Here is a 15,925-nt window from a genome sequence, read left to right on the forward strand (position 1 = left end):
GCATCTGATATCCCCACCTGCACACTTAGGCAGGTGGCTCTTCTCCATCTAAATGGCAAGAGGGTAATTGAAAGGAGAGCCGCTGCCTCCACCGGGATCATTTTCCTCCACGGTATTCTTGGCTCTAACCAAGGTGGTTCTGTCTCTCCTCCACAGCGCCACCACCAGCTTGAAATAAAAAGGAAACTGGACACCTTAGCTAAGAAGGAGCGGATTCAGACGCTAAAGGTAAAAATTCTTTTACCTTTCATATCATTTTATGATTCCAACCCCCGGGCAATCATTACTGAAAGTCTAGAGGCTCCTGCTTTTGGACCAGCACACAGCAATCAAGCAAACGGTTCTACTGAGCCTCAATCGCAACTGTCATCAATACAGACCCTGATAAAACAGGCGCTGCCCATGAGAAACGCATGCTAGCAAGGCAAAACACTTTCAAAGACAAAATTGAAAACAGGCAAATTTGAAATCTGACTTTCGTGTTTTCTTGAGGCGGAGGCCAAAGGATAATCCATGAGTCCTAAGACAATAGAAAGCGAAGGTAATGTTCCCGCACGAAAGAAAGCACAACATTGGGAGAATTATTCATTTTTATTCGAATGTCACCCTTGAAAATTATGGTGGGAGTGAGCGTTCTTTGTGGAAAGCAGCGTGGTGCGATCTAAGACGTCCGTGCTAGGTATTTTTAAACCCCTTTAGTTTTTCTCTATTTTTGTTCTTTGCAGTGAACTTACAAAATACATCAATTTGAATCAGGAGATGAGGGATTCAATTAGGCATGTTTGAAAAGTTTCAGTTTAGGATGGCAGATTTATTTGACTTCTTGAGCTATTTGAAAATCATGAGCTGTTTGTTCTTAATTTTCTAAAGTGTTACAAATGTGGAGCCTAAAACACATCTCACAAACTAAAAAGTATGTGTAAAGCATTCTTAGGGCAACTTGCCCTACAGGAGTAAAATTTTCCTCTCTGGGTTGATGGACTCATGTTTATCTTGTCAGGGTCAAAGGGAAATCCTGCACCTGGAGTGCTCAGTGACAGGAGGTAGGGCCCCTCTGGGGGAGGGGGGTCGGGAGAGCTGGGCTGCAGGGGCTCCAGGTTCATCCAGCTTGGCCAGCCGTGACCTGCAACCTGGACTGAGTTACAGGTTCTGTAATTTATCTGCCCAAATATGGGTGCAGTGCTGACTGGAAATACCGATACTGAGCTCCAGTGCTGAAAGCAGAGTGGGCTGTGTGTCTGTCATCCAGTTGTCCAGCAGGGGCAGAGGAGGGATGCTACAGCCCTGGGAAAGGGCTGTAGACACTCCCATGGTGCACTTCCTCCCATCTGACAGCTCCTCAGTGCATCCTTGCAATTGGCAAAGGTGAGTCTTAGGTTCCTTCTATCTCGTAAAAGGAACCGTTTTTTCTTAAGGGCATTATTGAATTATTGTTTTTATAACAAAAATTTATACTTTCTGGCAGAGCAGGGAAGTACAATGAGCATTTGGTAATATCTCAGCAAATGTTATCATAGAAGTAGAAAGAACTCTCGGAGTGACTCTTCTGGGTGCAGCGGGACAGGATTCTGCCACTCACTACCACACCTATCCCTGGACAGGGCTGCAGGAGCCTTGCTAGCTTCATGTCCCGATACAGAGTAGCAGCATTCTTACTGGGGAGGGCTGTGATCTCACAGTATGGATGTGTGTCGAGCACTAACCCAACCCAATCATCTATGCGTCAACTTTACATATTTTCCTCACTCCAGGGAGAACACACAAGACGATTTATTGAAGACAACATGCCCCTTCTGACTCCCCGCCCCCCGGCTGGTCCAAAGACTAACCGTGGCCACAGCATTCTGCCTGAGGAAGGACGTTCCAGTCCATTGACACTGGTGAGCCCTATTAAGCACTTGTGTCCCAGCTAATTAATTTATGATTTCCCGTTAATCTGAGAGAGAAGGCTCTCTAGGTGGCATGTCTGCATGGCCCTGTAGACGTGAAGACACAGCCAAAGGAACCATTGGACACTACAATCTCATTCCTCCTCAACATTCAAAGTCCCCACTGCAATCACAACCACTGTGTCCAAACCCTGTACTTGCAGCTGTCACATGAGTTTCTCCACCCTTGGTTTGCACTACTGCATGTTTCTCTTTGCATGCCTGACCCTTTTTATTTGTATTATGCAATATTTGTAGAGAGATTACAAAGCCTTCACACATGGTTGAGGTACATTTGTCACATACGGCATTAAATGTCAACATTCCACGGAAGGCAAACATGTCTTGACCTGTCCTGGCTGAACAGCTCAAGTCTTGAAAAAAAACCCCTGTCTTCTCAGGGCTGTTTCTCGTCTTCCAGGTCTGATTTGGATGTAGGTGTGTGCACACAGATATGTTTTTGTTAGACAGAGATTCACCAGAGTCCCCTAAGCTTTCCCCAGAACAAAGAAAACAGTGCTGTTTTCTGTCTTCCCACCTGGTTCAGAGAGGGGAAAACCCAAATACATTTTCTTCCTTCAGTTTTCTAGATGAATCCCCTTGAGGGGATAGCCTACAAAAATGAGAGTGTTCTCTAAAAACCAGAAGCTACACGGCTACAAGCCCAGCATTTCAACACTAGCGTAGACACTCAGTCACAACCCGAGTGCACTATGCACCACAGGATAGCTACTGTGATTTGGAGTTTAATTTCCCACTTCACAGAAATTCAAGTCTCCCTTGGTTTGTCCATCCTATCCTGGCCACATCCCCTCTCAGTTCCAGCCCTGACTACCAACTATCCTGGGTGGAGACAGGAGATTTTATCGGATGTCACTATTTCCCTGACCTTCCCTAACTAAGGGAAGCTTTCATTATGTGTTCCTGCATGCTAGTGCTAATTGCACTTAACTTTCAAACACTGTGCAAGAATTCAGCTGCATTATCTTCATTAAAGCTGTTTCTTTGAGAAATTCACCCCCTGTGGTCCTCCTGAGAATTAGCAAAGCTTGGCTAAGTTGAGGAAATATGAGATAACCAGTTTCAACTCACATTTTGGCACCGCTTTGAGCACATTAAGACAGTGCCTGCCATATTTATTACAGGAAAATATATTTACACTTTACACAGTGCAGCAAGCTTCAGGAAGCCTCTGATGGGAGCCACCAGAGTTTGGGGCTCACAGCTGCTAGTTAATGGGACTGATTTGCTTTTAGAGATGAATGTGATCAGCTGAGCATTTGACTGCCACATCCATCTAACTGGGTGATATTTGTATGCAAATGCACAGAAGTGAAATTAAGAGCACAGCCACTAATCCATGATGTTCTGGTTTGCAGTAACCTGCTCTCCTGGATTTCTACACGAGATGTTCATGTTTGTAGTTAGTGAACAGCCTATACTGGCTCTAGTATAGTCCACAAGAGCTCTTTTGAATGATTGGAGCCTCGGATTCAGAAATGTTTAGTTTCTGTCCATGGATTTTAAGATTCCCCCTAGACTTGTCTCTCGTTTTCTCTGACTCATATGTGGTTCAGGTCTGTAGAGACTCTGTATTCATAACTTCCTGGTCATTGAGATAAAACAAAACACCTTTAAGAAATAACTGAGGTAGACACCACTTGCTTGGCTTATAGTGTGAGAAGACAGCATCCATCATGAAAGAGAAGACAGCAGCAGGGAGAGGGATAGAAGCAGGGTACTCTAGAAGCACTGAGGCCTGCCCTTCAGAGAGAATTTTCTTCCAGCCAGCCTTTACCTATGAAAGGACCCACAGACTCCTAAAATAGCAACTCCAGTTTTGTACCAAGTATCGGAACAGCCAGGGGGAAGCATTTCATACCCAGACCCTAAGAGACCCTAGGTAACAAAGGCTTCACCATGGCGATTCATCCCCGCCCCAGCCCCCTATGAGTCTGAGGTGATTCTATGAGGTCATCAAACACCTTGACTCCTGTGTTGCTCCCCCACCAGCTTGGTGAGCCTGCTTCATCCACAGCATCCAGGGCTGTGTTTCACCATGTGGATGCCCCGGCCTGAGGGAAGGGGTCAGCGGGAAAGTAAGGACGCGCTTCCCTTCTCCATGAGTGTGGACTCCCAGGCTCACCAGTCACTTTTGTTCACACTTTCCTGGCCTAAAGTGAGAGGCTTGTCTCCTCACAGATGTAGAGAAGTCTGGGGGAACGTAGTCTTTTTTTGTTTGTGCCAGCCATGTTCCCAAGTGAAAACTCCGTTACTGGAGGAGAGAGGAAAGGAGATACTGAGTGGGTGGTGGTGTGTCTACTGCTCCTCTCGGGTGCTGGGTCAGAACAGGCTCTTCCATGGATTTTCACATCACCATCATCCTTCTGCTTCATCATTTGGATACAGTTTTCACTGCTTCTGTGAGAACTTGCTTTTCCTTAGCCTCCTTGGCTCACTGGACATATTCTCAGAACACACCATTATCAGTCAGGTTTTCTGTCATCAATCAGATTGACTAATAGAATCTCTAGATGTTAAATATTATTGTCTTTGGCCCTGGATGGAGATTCAGTATGTACCAACTGTTGAAGTCAAGTTTAGCGGTGTGTAAACGTATGCTTCTCAAGACGCTGTGAGAATGAACACGTCTTAGTAGTCTCTGGCAGCCCCGCTTTTTATGTCTTGATTTATACGGACCTTTGCAGAATGGAATATTTGTGACTCGTCATCCTTTAGAGTCAATGTACAATATTCTATTTATGAATCATTCATATCCCAGCCTTCTCATACCCCCTTGCCCAAATACGCATGTCCTATTCTTGGCATTTTTTCTACTGTCTTAGTATAATAGGACAATTGGGCTGAAGCTTCCCCTCTTTTGACGCATTGCTAATCTTTATACCAAACTTATAATATTCTGTTGATGCCCCCAAAGGCACTTATAATGCTCCATGCTGGCACTTTTTGTATTCGCTGCAGTACATTCTTGATTGGAAAGTGCCTCTGTTGGGGGCTCAGCAGGAAACAGATGGCTCATACAAATAGAGTAATTAGGAAGTTGTTTAATAAAGAAACTATTTGGGAAGATACATCAGGGTGAAGAGAAACCAACTAGGGATGGTAATGCCCTCTGGGGTCAGCACCATGGGAAGGCACAGGCCCAGGAAGCCGCAGGTTGAAGGCCTGTGCCGTGTGGTGTGAGCAGTAGGTAGGTCCTCTAGCTGGGAAAGGCTTCTCCACAGAAGCGTAAGCCCTTAGGTGGTAGGAACCATTTCTACCCTGCAGGGATGATGAGCATAAAGACCCCCATTTCATCCTCCCATCTTGTCCCCTTTTTGGTAGAGTCCAACTGCAGTCCAGAGGTCGGTTAGTAAATTCTTTAAGAAATTACTTCCAAGGCCCAGAGTTCCACAGACCGAGAAGGTAGACAGGAGATCTAGAAGAAAAAAATGGGAAGGACTCAGTGTGGAAAATCCATTTTTATACAGCGAATTCCAGTGTTGCCAGCTATATAAGTTTTCATACATTTTTAGGAAGCAGTGATGAGACGTAATTGGTGGTACATTATAGCCAAGCACCTGGCCTCTCCTGTTGTCTGCTTTTGCTTTGGGTGCCAACCTTACAGCATAAGGAATTCAGAGTATATTTTATATTGAAAATATTGAAGCTGAAATGAGTCTTTTCCAATAATACCCTTTCAGATCTCTAAATTAGGAACATTATTCAACTTAAATTTAATTGAGCAAAGATATTCTTCACACATATTCAGCACTATCAAGAGTTTACAGTAGGAGCAAAAATATGGGACTAAATAGAGACTGTCTCCTTTGTCTAGAAGGCTCCATCCTTCCCTGTGACATTTGGCTATGTAGAGGACTTCAGCACCATATGTCTTAACAAATACTTTGGGTCAGAAGGGTGTATATAATGGAAGGATATAATTAAAGTTTAATCTGTTCAATAAAAAGGCACCATTAATTACTCTGGGCAATTTGTTGGGTTATTAATTGGTTCTGGAAACATGTCAAGCTACTAATTTTAATGGAATTCCCCCCCCCCAATTGTCTAGACGGCCCCTCGACCATATACTGCCCCAGGAAATATGCAGCCTCCGATTCGATTGCAGCCTCTTCTCAGTAATCGCAATGCAAGAGATGGTTCAAAGAGAACTTCAGGGTCCAAACCCAAAGCCTCATTGCTGGAAGGAGAAGCTCCATTTCCTATTGGGGTAAATGCTATGTTCTTTAAGATATAGCTGTTTTTATTGATTAAAATCTTGCACTACTAAAGTTTTAAGATGCTGTATTCAGTTCATGCACACAGTGAAACTTACATTGTACATTCATTAATACTTATTATGTCCTGGTGATTAACTGCATATTGCTGTGACAGGAAGGCCTACCATTTGTGTAATTGAACAGAGTCCGTAAGGGATGGGGCCGTAATGATGCACGGTGCTAGCTCACTAGGAGATGGCCACATGAAAAACAAAGATGTCTTGTCCCCAGCCACACATGACTGTCCCTAGAAATGACCCTGTGTGAACTCCTTCCAGATTTGAGCACAGGAGAAGCAGACAATGAAATTCTTCACTGCTCGTCCCTGTGCATGCTCCTGTCAGCCTGGGAACCTTCCTGAAGGTTGGATTATGGAAGGAAGAGAAGTCAGTTTTTTAAATGTGCTGAATTCATCAACCTAGGGGTTTGACACTGCATCCCTTTCAGGGTTATGTCCTGGGTAATCTTTGCTCTTTAGAGTATGGGAAGGCTTAGGTATGGTTACTACAAAACAGGATCTACCTAAACAGAGAGGAATAAGGCAGACCACTCCTGCACTGGGGAGAGAATTTATGTTTCTAACCTGAAGAAACATTTGCTAACTAAAGAATTTGTGTCATGAACATAATTGCCATTATGTGGAAGGGATGAGCATGCTTCATTCCTTACTAGAAAGTACCACCCATAAATGTAAGGCATGTCCTCTCATTGACAAATGCCCTTCGTGCCGATGAATAAGTGATTAAATTTCCTATTAAATATACAACTGCAATTGTGGCATCCCCATCCATTGGATGCGGTCTGAGCTCAGGAGAAAGTTTCACACACCTTCTTCAGTTAATTTACTGGTAGCTTCTTAAACACCAAAAGAAGTTATTTGGCAAGTGGTAGCTTTTTGTTTGTAGAAACTGCTTGGAGTGAGACAGGTTCTAGGTCTTAGATCTAGGGTCCGGTTGAAGGCTTATACTTGGAAGGTCATTTCAGCCACTGTCCAGGAGTAACCAGGTCCTGTGAGGCCACAAGCAAGATCCTTAGTCACTTGATGGTAATCCAAAATGGATGCGTCTTGATCAGGGACAACTAATCCATCAAGAGTCATCAAATGGCCAACGTTCATAGCAACAACATTTTCTCCCTGCTTGGCAGGGCTGTCTGGGAGGCAGGCTCACTCACAATGAGAAGGTTGCCTTTTGACCAGAGAATCAGAATGGGCCTGTGGCTCAAGGCAGTGTTCCTGGATCAGGTTAAGGCTTCATGGGGGCACCCATCTCATCTTAGGAATGGGCTTGCCAAAAGTACCAGAAAACTCACAGGTCTTTTCCTAAAACTCCCTATGTCCTCTGGGGTTAACCTTGCCATTAGGGATGGACGTACTCAAAGCCTGATGGGTAGGCCTTCTGTCCCTGTAGACGGCGCTCCAATGAGTAATTACCATGTTGGCCAAGGTGATTGCATTCTTTCCAAGCTTCTATAGTTCTGAGTTCTATTTTGGAAAAATCTTCTTCCTAGACATAAGAACACCACCAGTGAAATGACACACAGTTGTTGACATCTAGGGACAAAGTTTTTCCCCTTCAATGATTCCCGCCCCCCTCAAATTTACTCTGAGTCTCTCTGTGCAACTAATATCTATCTATCACACTATGACATATATAACCTCATCTTCCTCTTTCCAAGTTTCAGAGAGTGGGTCACTGAAGGGAAGGCACCGAGTAGCTCGTGTGCACCAACAAGATGAAGATGAATTTTTATATTAGTTTCAAGTATCTAAATTCAATGACTATTTTGGGAAATTATGATAAGCTAAGTACTGATGAAAGAACAAGTGTTATTGATTATCAAGGAAGACAGCAATAACTTATTGGAGCTTACAATGTAGTATGCGTGAACAGAGATGTGCTTTTATTAGCAGTATTGACAGTGACAGTGTTGACTGTCAGACAAGCTCCTTATGAAAGACAGTGGCTTGTATTATTGCTGTGTATGTAGTGTGCACCAGGTCAACCCTTCTTGCTTTACTGAGTGAAGAGTATAGTGTTATAAGGACTGGAAATGCCATGGATAAACCAGGTTGAACTTGTCATAGCACCAGAGTGAGCATCTTTAGGGAAAAAAATGATCTGATCAACAACAGGTTGGTTTTGATGCCACTTGGCAAAAATTGGCAATATTCAGAAAGAGTCTCTCCTGTCAAGAGAAATCAATGTTTTCAATGAACTGCCTTGAAGACCTACCACCATTTTAACATGTAGGAATCTATCCAAGGAACATGAACACATGTGATAAGAGTCAATCTCTCTTTGAACTGTCATATTTACAGTAGTGAACAACTGGGAAAAGCTACATAATAATATATATTTTAAGTAAACAAAATACAGTATAATTATAAGTAATGGTTTAGAAAATTATCCAATATACCAACAGTAAAAAAGAAAAAGGAAGAAATTACTTTTTAAAAATATTATTAAAATAATTTCCAAAGCAAGACAAACAACTGATATCCAGTTATGCTATTTATTTTTAAAAGCAACTAAAAGTTACCCAAATCCCCAGTGTCCTAGAATAATTAATTTTAATATTTGTATTGTATTGATTTATTTTTAGTTTGATATTCTAGACTCAGTCTATTGCAGAAATAAATAGAAAACAAAGTACTGTAAGAACACTTAATATAATTTAACATCTAAAAAGTAGAATCAATTACACAAAAGTGTTGATTTTATTCAAGTTTTGATCAATGTGTGTTTTTATTTAATCTGCTTTTATTTATTTAATAAGCAGCCACTTTAGTGAACTTCCTTTTCTTAAAATAATTTTCATTATTAATCATCTCAAACTATAGAGTAATTGACTAAAAATTAATTAGGACTACAAAAACATAAATCAAATATAAATGTATATAGTATAAGTATAAACAATTTAAAACTAAAGTGGCATAAAGTGAATAAGAATATCTAAAGATATTTACTTCAGATGCACAAAATAATTAATTTGTAGAAATGTTTAGACTCAATCTATATGATAAATATTATTGGATATAATGTAAAGCTTTTAAATGATTAAGGTGATGTATCTTAATTAAGCCTTCAAGCAAAATATATATCTCAAGGATGAATTAATATTTAAAAATTTCCATTTGTTATTGCTTTTTAAATCAAAATCTCCATATGAATCACTTAAAAGAAATGTTGCCTCACATCGCCTGTGCTGTTATGTGAGAATATACCCATTTATTACTATACGCTGGTGAGAGCATACAATCTAATTAAAGAATCAAAGCAAAATTTAAATAACTATTTTTGTATTTATGGAATTTTAGAGTGCTAAAGTTTACAGTTCAGCTGAACTCATATGTATTTATATGCATGCATACTTGAATGTGTGTGTCTATATGTGCAAATGCACATTTATGGCAGATTATTATTACTTGTGTCGTTACCTATGTGGGACTTATTCCTGCTTGCAAGATCTCTGGGTCAAAGAGAATTCTCTCTGAGATTTGGTGAATATGTTTGTTTGTCCTTCACAAGATTTGTATTAATTCAAACAAGTGCAGCAGCCGGCGTTTGGTCATGGGCCTTGCTTCTTCTGCCCGTTCAGAGCTGCCTCCCTACTGCCCAGCACACTGGCCAGCCGTACTTCAGAGTTCAACCCTGCAGAACTCTCGGTGTGAAGTCAACCAAATTAACTAGCCTTAAATCTTCTATTCAAATTATATTCACATAAGGTTAGAAGTGTGTGCTTGTTGAATTTGCAACTGGTACAAAATGTGACTTTTAATGGACAGTAGTGTGCAGTGTCGGTTGGTCTATGGTTTTCAGCAGGGTGTGTGTGCAGTGACAGCCACCCAGGCTTCTGTTTGCAATTGCGTGGGGCCTGACTTGTGTGGCATTGTGTCTTACACAGCGGTGTGTAATTACAGGGCAAGAAGGCGATGATGAAGTTCAGGAGCTCCGTTTACAATTCGCGGAGGGAGGACTCCTACCAGCTTCCAAACATTAACAGTTACCCCACACCTGTTCCCCCGACACCCCAGCTCCCAGCAGGAGGGACCTGCAGGGAGAACAGGTTGGAGCCTTGGAGGAGGAAGAAGCTGCGACCCATCACAGCTCCCAACGCCCTGGAGCCTCTCTTCAGCAGGGTGATTATGGGTCAAAATGTCCCTTTGTTACTGTAACACTAGTCACTGAGCATCAGCTGGATTCTAGACCTCTTGCATGAAGAAGGATCTTCTGGAATCAAGTAGAAAGTTGCCTTATGTAAAGAAATATAATATTTTCATTAGTTCAGCTATAAAGAACAAGTGAGTCAAGCGGAGGCTGTGCCTTCCTCATCCTGATCTCACACATCCCGAGCTTTGGACAGGCAGGAGAGGCAAGGCCTGTGATCAAACACCGGCTGCTGCACTTGTTTGAATTACTTCAAACTTTCTCAAGGACAAACAAAAATATTCACCAAACTTCAAAAAGAAATCATGCAGCAGGAATAAATTCTATAATAACTAAATAACTAATTTACCATAATTGATGGTGGATTACTCATGAAATCTTGTGGTCAGATTTACTTTGACTCCAATTTTGTTTCCCTTAATTTGATCATTCAGAGTATCTTAACAATTAATTCATGACAATTTATGGATTTAAGAATACCTAGAGAGTGTAATATGTAATCAGAATTTATTTTTAATGGTTTATTTCAAATTAATGAATACTGCCTACAAAACTGTTCAGTTCTTTGAAATTACTGTGGCTTGCCACGTGCATTTCCCCATAGTGTTGGCACGCATCGTGCTTGCGAGCCTAGCTGATCTTTGTACAGCTTCAGTGTAGATAGAGAAGAGGGAATGACTCTTTTTCATTGTGTACCACAGCCACATTAATTACAAGTAACTTCCATGACTCTTAGCGGAACATGGGGTTGACATTTTCCTGAGAGAACAGGTAGTGAAGTGCCACCAAATGCACCCACTCTTCCAAGTCAGCCTGGCCTCAAACACCCTTTTGCAGTGTCTTCTGTCTCTCACTGCAGTGTCTGCCCTCCCCTCTAACCTTCTAAAAGGTCCGGAAGTTGTTCCCTACTTGCTCAGACCTCTTCCTTTCAGTTTGATTTTCCCCAGTTCTCTCCCTTTGATGCTGTCTCTGGAAGAACCTTCTCTCTCTTCTTTGAATATAATGGCGGCCTGGATGGCTAATGTTTGACTCCTGCACTGCACTCTCCAGCTGTGTCTTCAGCCTTCTTCTGACATTATCTCTGCTTTTCCACACAACGTAGGTTTTATATAGAGTTATCAAATCTTTCCTATGTGGACAGCACCTTAGACCAGTTTTCTCTTTTCTTTTACATTTGAGAAATTGGCCTTTAAAATTTCACACTTATATTTTGATCTTAGACACTCTCAATTACCTCTCTCCAACAGCCCCTCAAAACCACCAAGAGAGGCATTCTCCCATCTTCATTTCTTTATTATTGTTGTTATTGTTGTTGTTGTTGTTGTTGTTATTGTTGTTGTCTCTCTGAGCCCATTAGTACTGACCATTTACAAATGAGTGGACCTACCACTGGGCTGTGGACAACCTATTAGTGACAACATCTCCAAAGTGAAGTAACTGACCCTCCCTTCAGGACCACCAACTGCAAAAAGGTCCTCTGCTAGTGTTGGAGTCAGCTAGGGGTGTGGAGTCAGCTAGGGGTGTGGAGTCAGCTAGGGGTGTGGAGTCAGCTAGGGGTGTGGAGTCAGCGAGGGGTGTGGAGTCAGCTAGGGGTGTGGAGTCAGCTAGGGGTGGGGAGTCAGCCAGGGGTGGGGAGCTGACCCCTACCCATGCTGGAGTAGTGAGTGGGAGCCATAACTGCTATGTGCAAGGGCTGTGTCAAGTCTGGAAGTCAGCAAGGCACAGCTCTCTTCCCCAACCATCTCCCACACTGTTTCTGCTCTCCTTCCTCAGTGTTCCCATGAGCCTTGGGTATAGGGATGCTAATGTAGATGACCCATCTTTGCTTTATTGTTTCTTAAATTTCACTGGTGTAATTATTTCCCTTTTTGTGTCTAGGTCTCTCTCTCTCTCTCTCTCTCTCTCTCTCTCTCTCTCTCTCTCTCTCTCAGTTTGGATTACGATGTTTAGACCTTGTTTTCTTGGTTCCTGGTGGTTTTGGTTTTTTTTTATTTCATTGAGTTTGGTTATCTCCCTTCTTTATTGTTTTTGGATGTGTTTTGTTATTGTTTTCCCAAGGCCTTGAGGTACATTGATAAGGTTTTGAGATCTCTCAAACCTTTTGATGTAGGCACTCAGTGCTATTGACTTTTTTTCTTAACACTGTTTCAATTATGTCTGATAGATTTTTGGTACATTGCATTTTCATGCATTTTATTCTAGACATTAAAAATTTTTATTTTTAATTTCTTCAGTGGCCTAATAATCATTCAGTAGTGTGTGTTCAGCCCCCATGTGTTTGGGTCCCTTACTTTCTATAGTTTATATTGTTGTTGAGATCTAGCTTTGTTCCACTGTGCTCAAATAGAGTAAGCCATTGTAACTTCCTTATGTTATTGAGACTGCACTGTATTTCAATATGTGGCCAATTCTGGAGAAAGTTTCATGCATTGCTAAGAAGAATGTGTTTTGTTTTTGAATAGAATGTTCTCTAGATGTCTTCTAGGTCCCCTTGATTTATGATGTCATTTCATTCTAATGTTTCTCTCTCTAGATGTCCTGTGTACTGGTGCGAGTGAGGTACTAAAACCATTATCACTGTGTTAGTGTTAATTTGGTTTTACATTGAGTAGTATTATTTTACGAAGTTGTGTGTGTCTGTGCTTTGTACATTCATGTTTATAATTATAATATCTTCTCTCATGGATTGTTCTTTATTGAGTATGAAGTGACTTCTTACTGGGGAGTTGAGGCTGACAAATATTCAGAATCATTAGTGTCTAATGTGAGCTAATCACTTGCTGTTTTATGTCATTAGATATTTTGAAAATTACTTGGTCTCTCAAGTGCTGAGTGAAACGATGGTTCACACTCTGTAACTGTGACTCTGTTAACTTCTTGGGATTGCAGTTAGGTTTTGTTTGTGAATGTCTAGAACTTTCTGTAGGCTTTTAGATTTAGGACTGTTTGGCTTTACTGATGAAATTCTGTACCACTGAAAAGTAATACTTCATATTAGTCATTACTTTTTGTGTTAAAATCTCCTTTGTGTAATACATAAAGAATATAAAGTATTCATGTATATGTAATTATATATATTTTATTCATATGCGTTTTATTACTTTCAGTCTTTCAGAATTTTAGATATGAAGTCTGGGCTTTAGGTGTGTTAATGCAGTAGGCAGGTGGTTTGTGTTTAATTCAGTCTGGACATGTGCTTCACTAAGGAGGCTGGCCCACCACGTTCCTGCCTCCCTAAGGAGGCTGGCCCACCACATTCTTGCCTCCCTAAGGAGGCTGGCCCACCACGTTCCTGCCTCCCTCTTTTTCAGAGCTTGACTCTTCCCTTCCAGAAACACACCTTCCCATGCTCCTTTCCCCCACCTCTTCTTTTTGTTTTGTTTTTACTCGTCAACCTAAACGTCACCATGACGTCCACCTTGATGCTCGCTTTTCTTTTGAGATACCGTCATGGCCACACATGGTCTAACAGTTTGCACGTGTCCTCTCCAGGTCAGTAGAGCCTTAGATGCAAAAAAATGCCATAGTAGGATGTCTCAGTTCCTTATCCGCTGATGAGCAGTCTCCCAGCCTTCTCCACACTCAAGCCAGTGTGAATGAGGATGTTCAGCTGGCCCATCCTTTCCACCATGGTTTTATCCTCTCCTCTGGAAATGTACTTACCTTCCAACCATCTGTTGTCTTCTCTTCATTTAATCATCTGTTCTTATATATGTGCTCTGTGAACTTTTAACAAAATATGAAAATTTATGTCTAATGTCAATACTAGTGCCATCTGTTACTTAGTGGCCCCCAAGAATACAGTGTTTAACACACTATATCCACAATGACCTTACAAAGGGATGCAATTTCTTCCCTCTAAAGGTGAAGCAAATCAAGTTAAAGGCTCTGTAACCACAGAACTCAATAATGTCATTTTAAGAATACATCTCAGCAAGTTGACTTGTTTTTTTGCAACAGTCAAACTCAAAAGTGATTGTAGTTTATTTTCTCCAAACTCTTGGAGTTAACTGAAATTGGTCACTTGTTTTTTTTGTTTTGTTTTGTTTTGTTTTGTTTTGTTTTTGTTTTGTCTTTTCCAAAAAGAGAAGCAAAATAGAGTTCTCCACGACAATTCCAGACACGTGACATACATGGTCACCTATCCATGTAGTGACTCCAGAAGCAGTCAGTGTGTCCATGCAGCTTTCAGAAAGACTAAGCTAAGGAAGGATCTGTGTGACTTCAAAGGCTGTCACTGTGGCATGATCAATATCAGCTAAAAATAAAGCAACACTAATATTTATTCAGTTCATCTGTTTGAAATTTTATTTGAATGCTATCTGAGCCAAAAATACTTTCTTCCTAGCAGAGAGAGGAGAGAAAGAAAGAGAGTGGAAATAACAAGATTTGTTCAAATCCCTGTCATTGACAAAAATCAAAGCAAAAATCTGGATGCTCGAGTCCTTGAGAGGAATGTATTTTTTAATGCTTTTGATCCTTGCACATTGTGTACAGCGATCCTTTATACACGTTTTGTTAGAATTAGATCCCTCTGTTGTTCGTATTATAAAGAACAGGTGGTCTCACAGGGAGACACTCAGTCACCCTGTCTGTTTTATCTCCCCTAGGATCCAGGAAGGATTTATAAAACAGCACCACATAGCAATGCAATTATTACAATGGTCTATTTTGGGAAAAATGTGCACCTATCTTATGACGACACAGACTTCGGAGATGAAATTAAGATTTACCAACAGCACTGTGGCGGAGAAAACCTTTGTGTCTACAAAGGGAAACTGCTTGAGAAAGGTACAAATTCATGTGAATTTTAAAAAAAAAGAGGCTTGGGTTGATGTTCTAGATAAGCTGTTGTTGACATAATATCAAAATGACTTCAACCACTTTGTGAAATTATGCACATCCAGGGAATTATAAACCAGCTGCCTAAAAGTAAATCTAGATTCACAGATCCTTGATTGAAACTGAAACAGCAATTACTCCTGCAGATCGTAGAAGAAGGAATTTGGAGTGATTTAACCTGGTAACAGATTAATTTTGGGACAGAAATATATTTGATCATTAAAATGTTTCCAGAATATGCTGTGTCAAAAAAAAATAACAAGTTAACTGTTTGGTTTGCCATAGTGAATGATACCGCAAGTTATCATAAAAGGAAAATCACAGATTGGCAATTTGTTTGTTAGAATATATGGAGACAAAATCACAAATTCAATAGACTACATAACAAGTCACACGTAAATTAGTTGGTGTAAAACATTGATTAAATGCCCTTTTTAGTACATTAACATTTCCCTTTGATCCTGAGTCTATATTTGTTGGTATAAATGCTTTTCTTGATACCCACTCCCCTACACTGTACTGTGGTGTTTCCTTCAGTATTCAGTTTACTGGGGCGACAATGAAAGGGGGCATGTTTACAAAACCATGCCTAGCTCTTGCTTGCATAGGAAACTCCTTAGAAAGCTCTTAGTTTTCATAGCTATATAGGAAATCTTGAAACAGACCGAGGAGCTGGGAAAGGACGTTAGTACACATGGAAAATTTT

The 15,925-nt window shown here is 41.0% G+C and overlaps 1 protein-coding gene across 4 annotated transcripts in view; it reads left to right on the plus strand.

Annotated features, from left to right (window-relative positions):
* ERICH3 (glutamate rich 3) overlaps nucleotides 1–15,925 on the plus strand; it is a 101,866-nt gene that overhangs the window by 38,370 nt on the left and 47,571 nt on the right. Inside the window, exons 4-9 of one of the 4 annotated variants that reach the window (XM_084757655.1) lie at nucleotides 157–228; nucleotides 1,336–1,365; nucleotides 1,752–1,880; nucleotides 6,001–6,159; nucleotides 10,131–10,349; nucleotides 14,988–15,168. In XM_084757655.1, the coding sequence (XP_084613781.1) occupies nucleotides 157–228; nucleotides 1,336–1,365; nucleotides 1,752–1,880; nucleotides 6,001–6,159; nucleotides 10,131–10,349; nucleotides 14,988–15,168 (790 nt within the window). Of the gene's footprint in view, nucleotides 1–156; nucleotides 229–1,335; nucleotides 1,366–1,751; nucleotides 1,881–3,890; nucleotides 4,108–6,000; nucleotides 6,160–10,130; nucleotides 10,350–14,987; nucleotides 15,169–15,925 lie in introns of those variants that run through there. The other 3 variants (XM_084757656.1, XM_084757658.1, XM_084757657.1) reach the window with 3 other exon arrangements.

The sequence above is a fragment of the Acomys minous genome (genome assembly GCF_964271855.1).
Source record: "Acomys minous genome assembly, chromosome: 14".
Lineage (NCBI taxonomy): Eukaryota > Metazoa > Chordata > Mammalia > Rodentia > Muridae > Acomys > Acomys minous.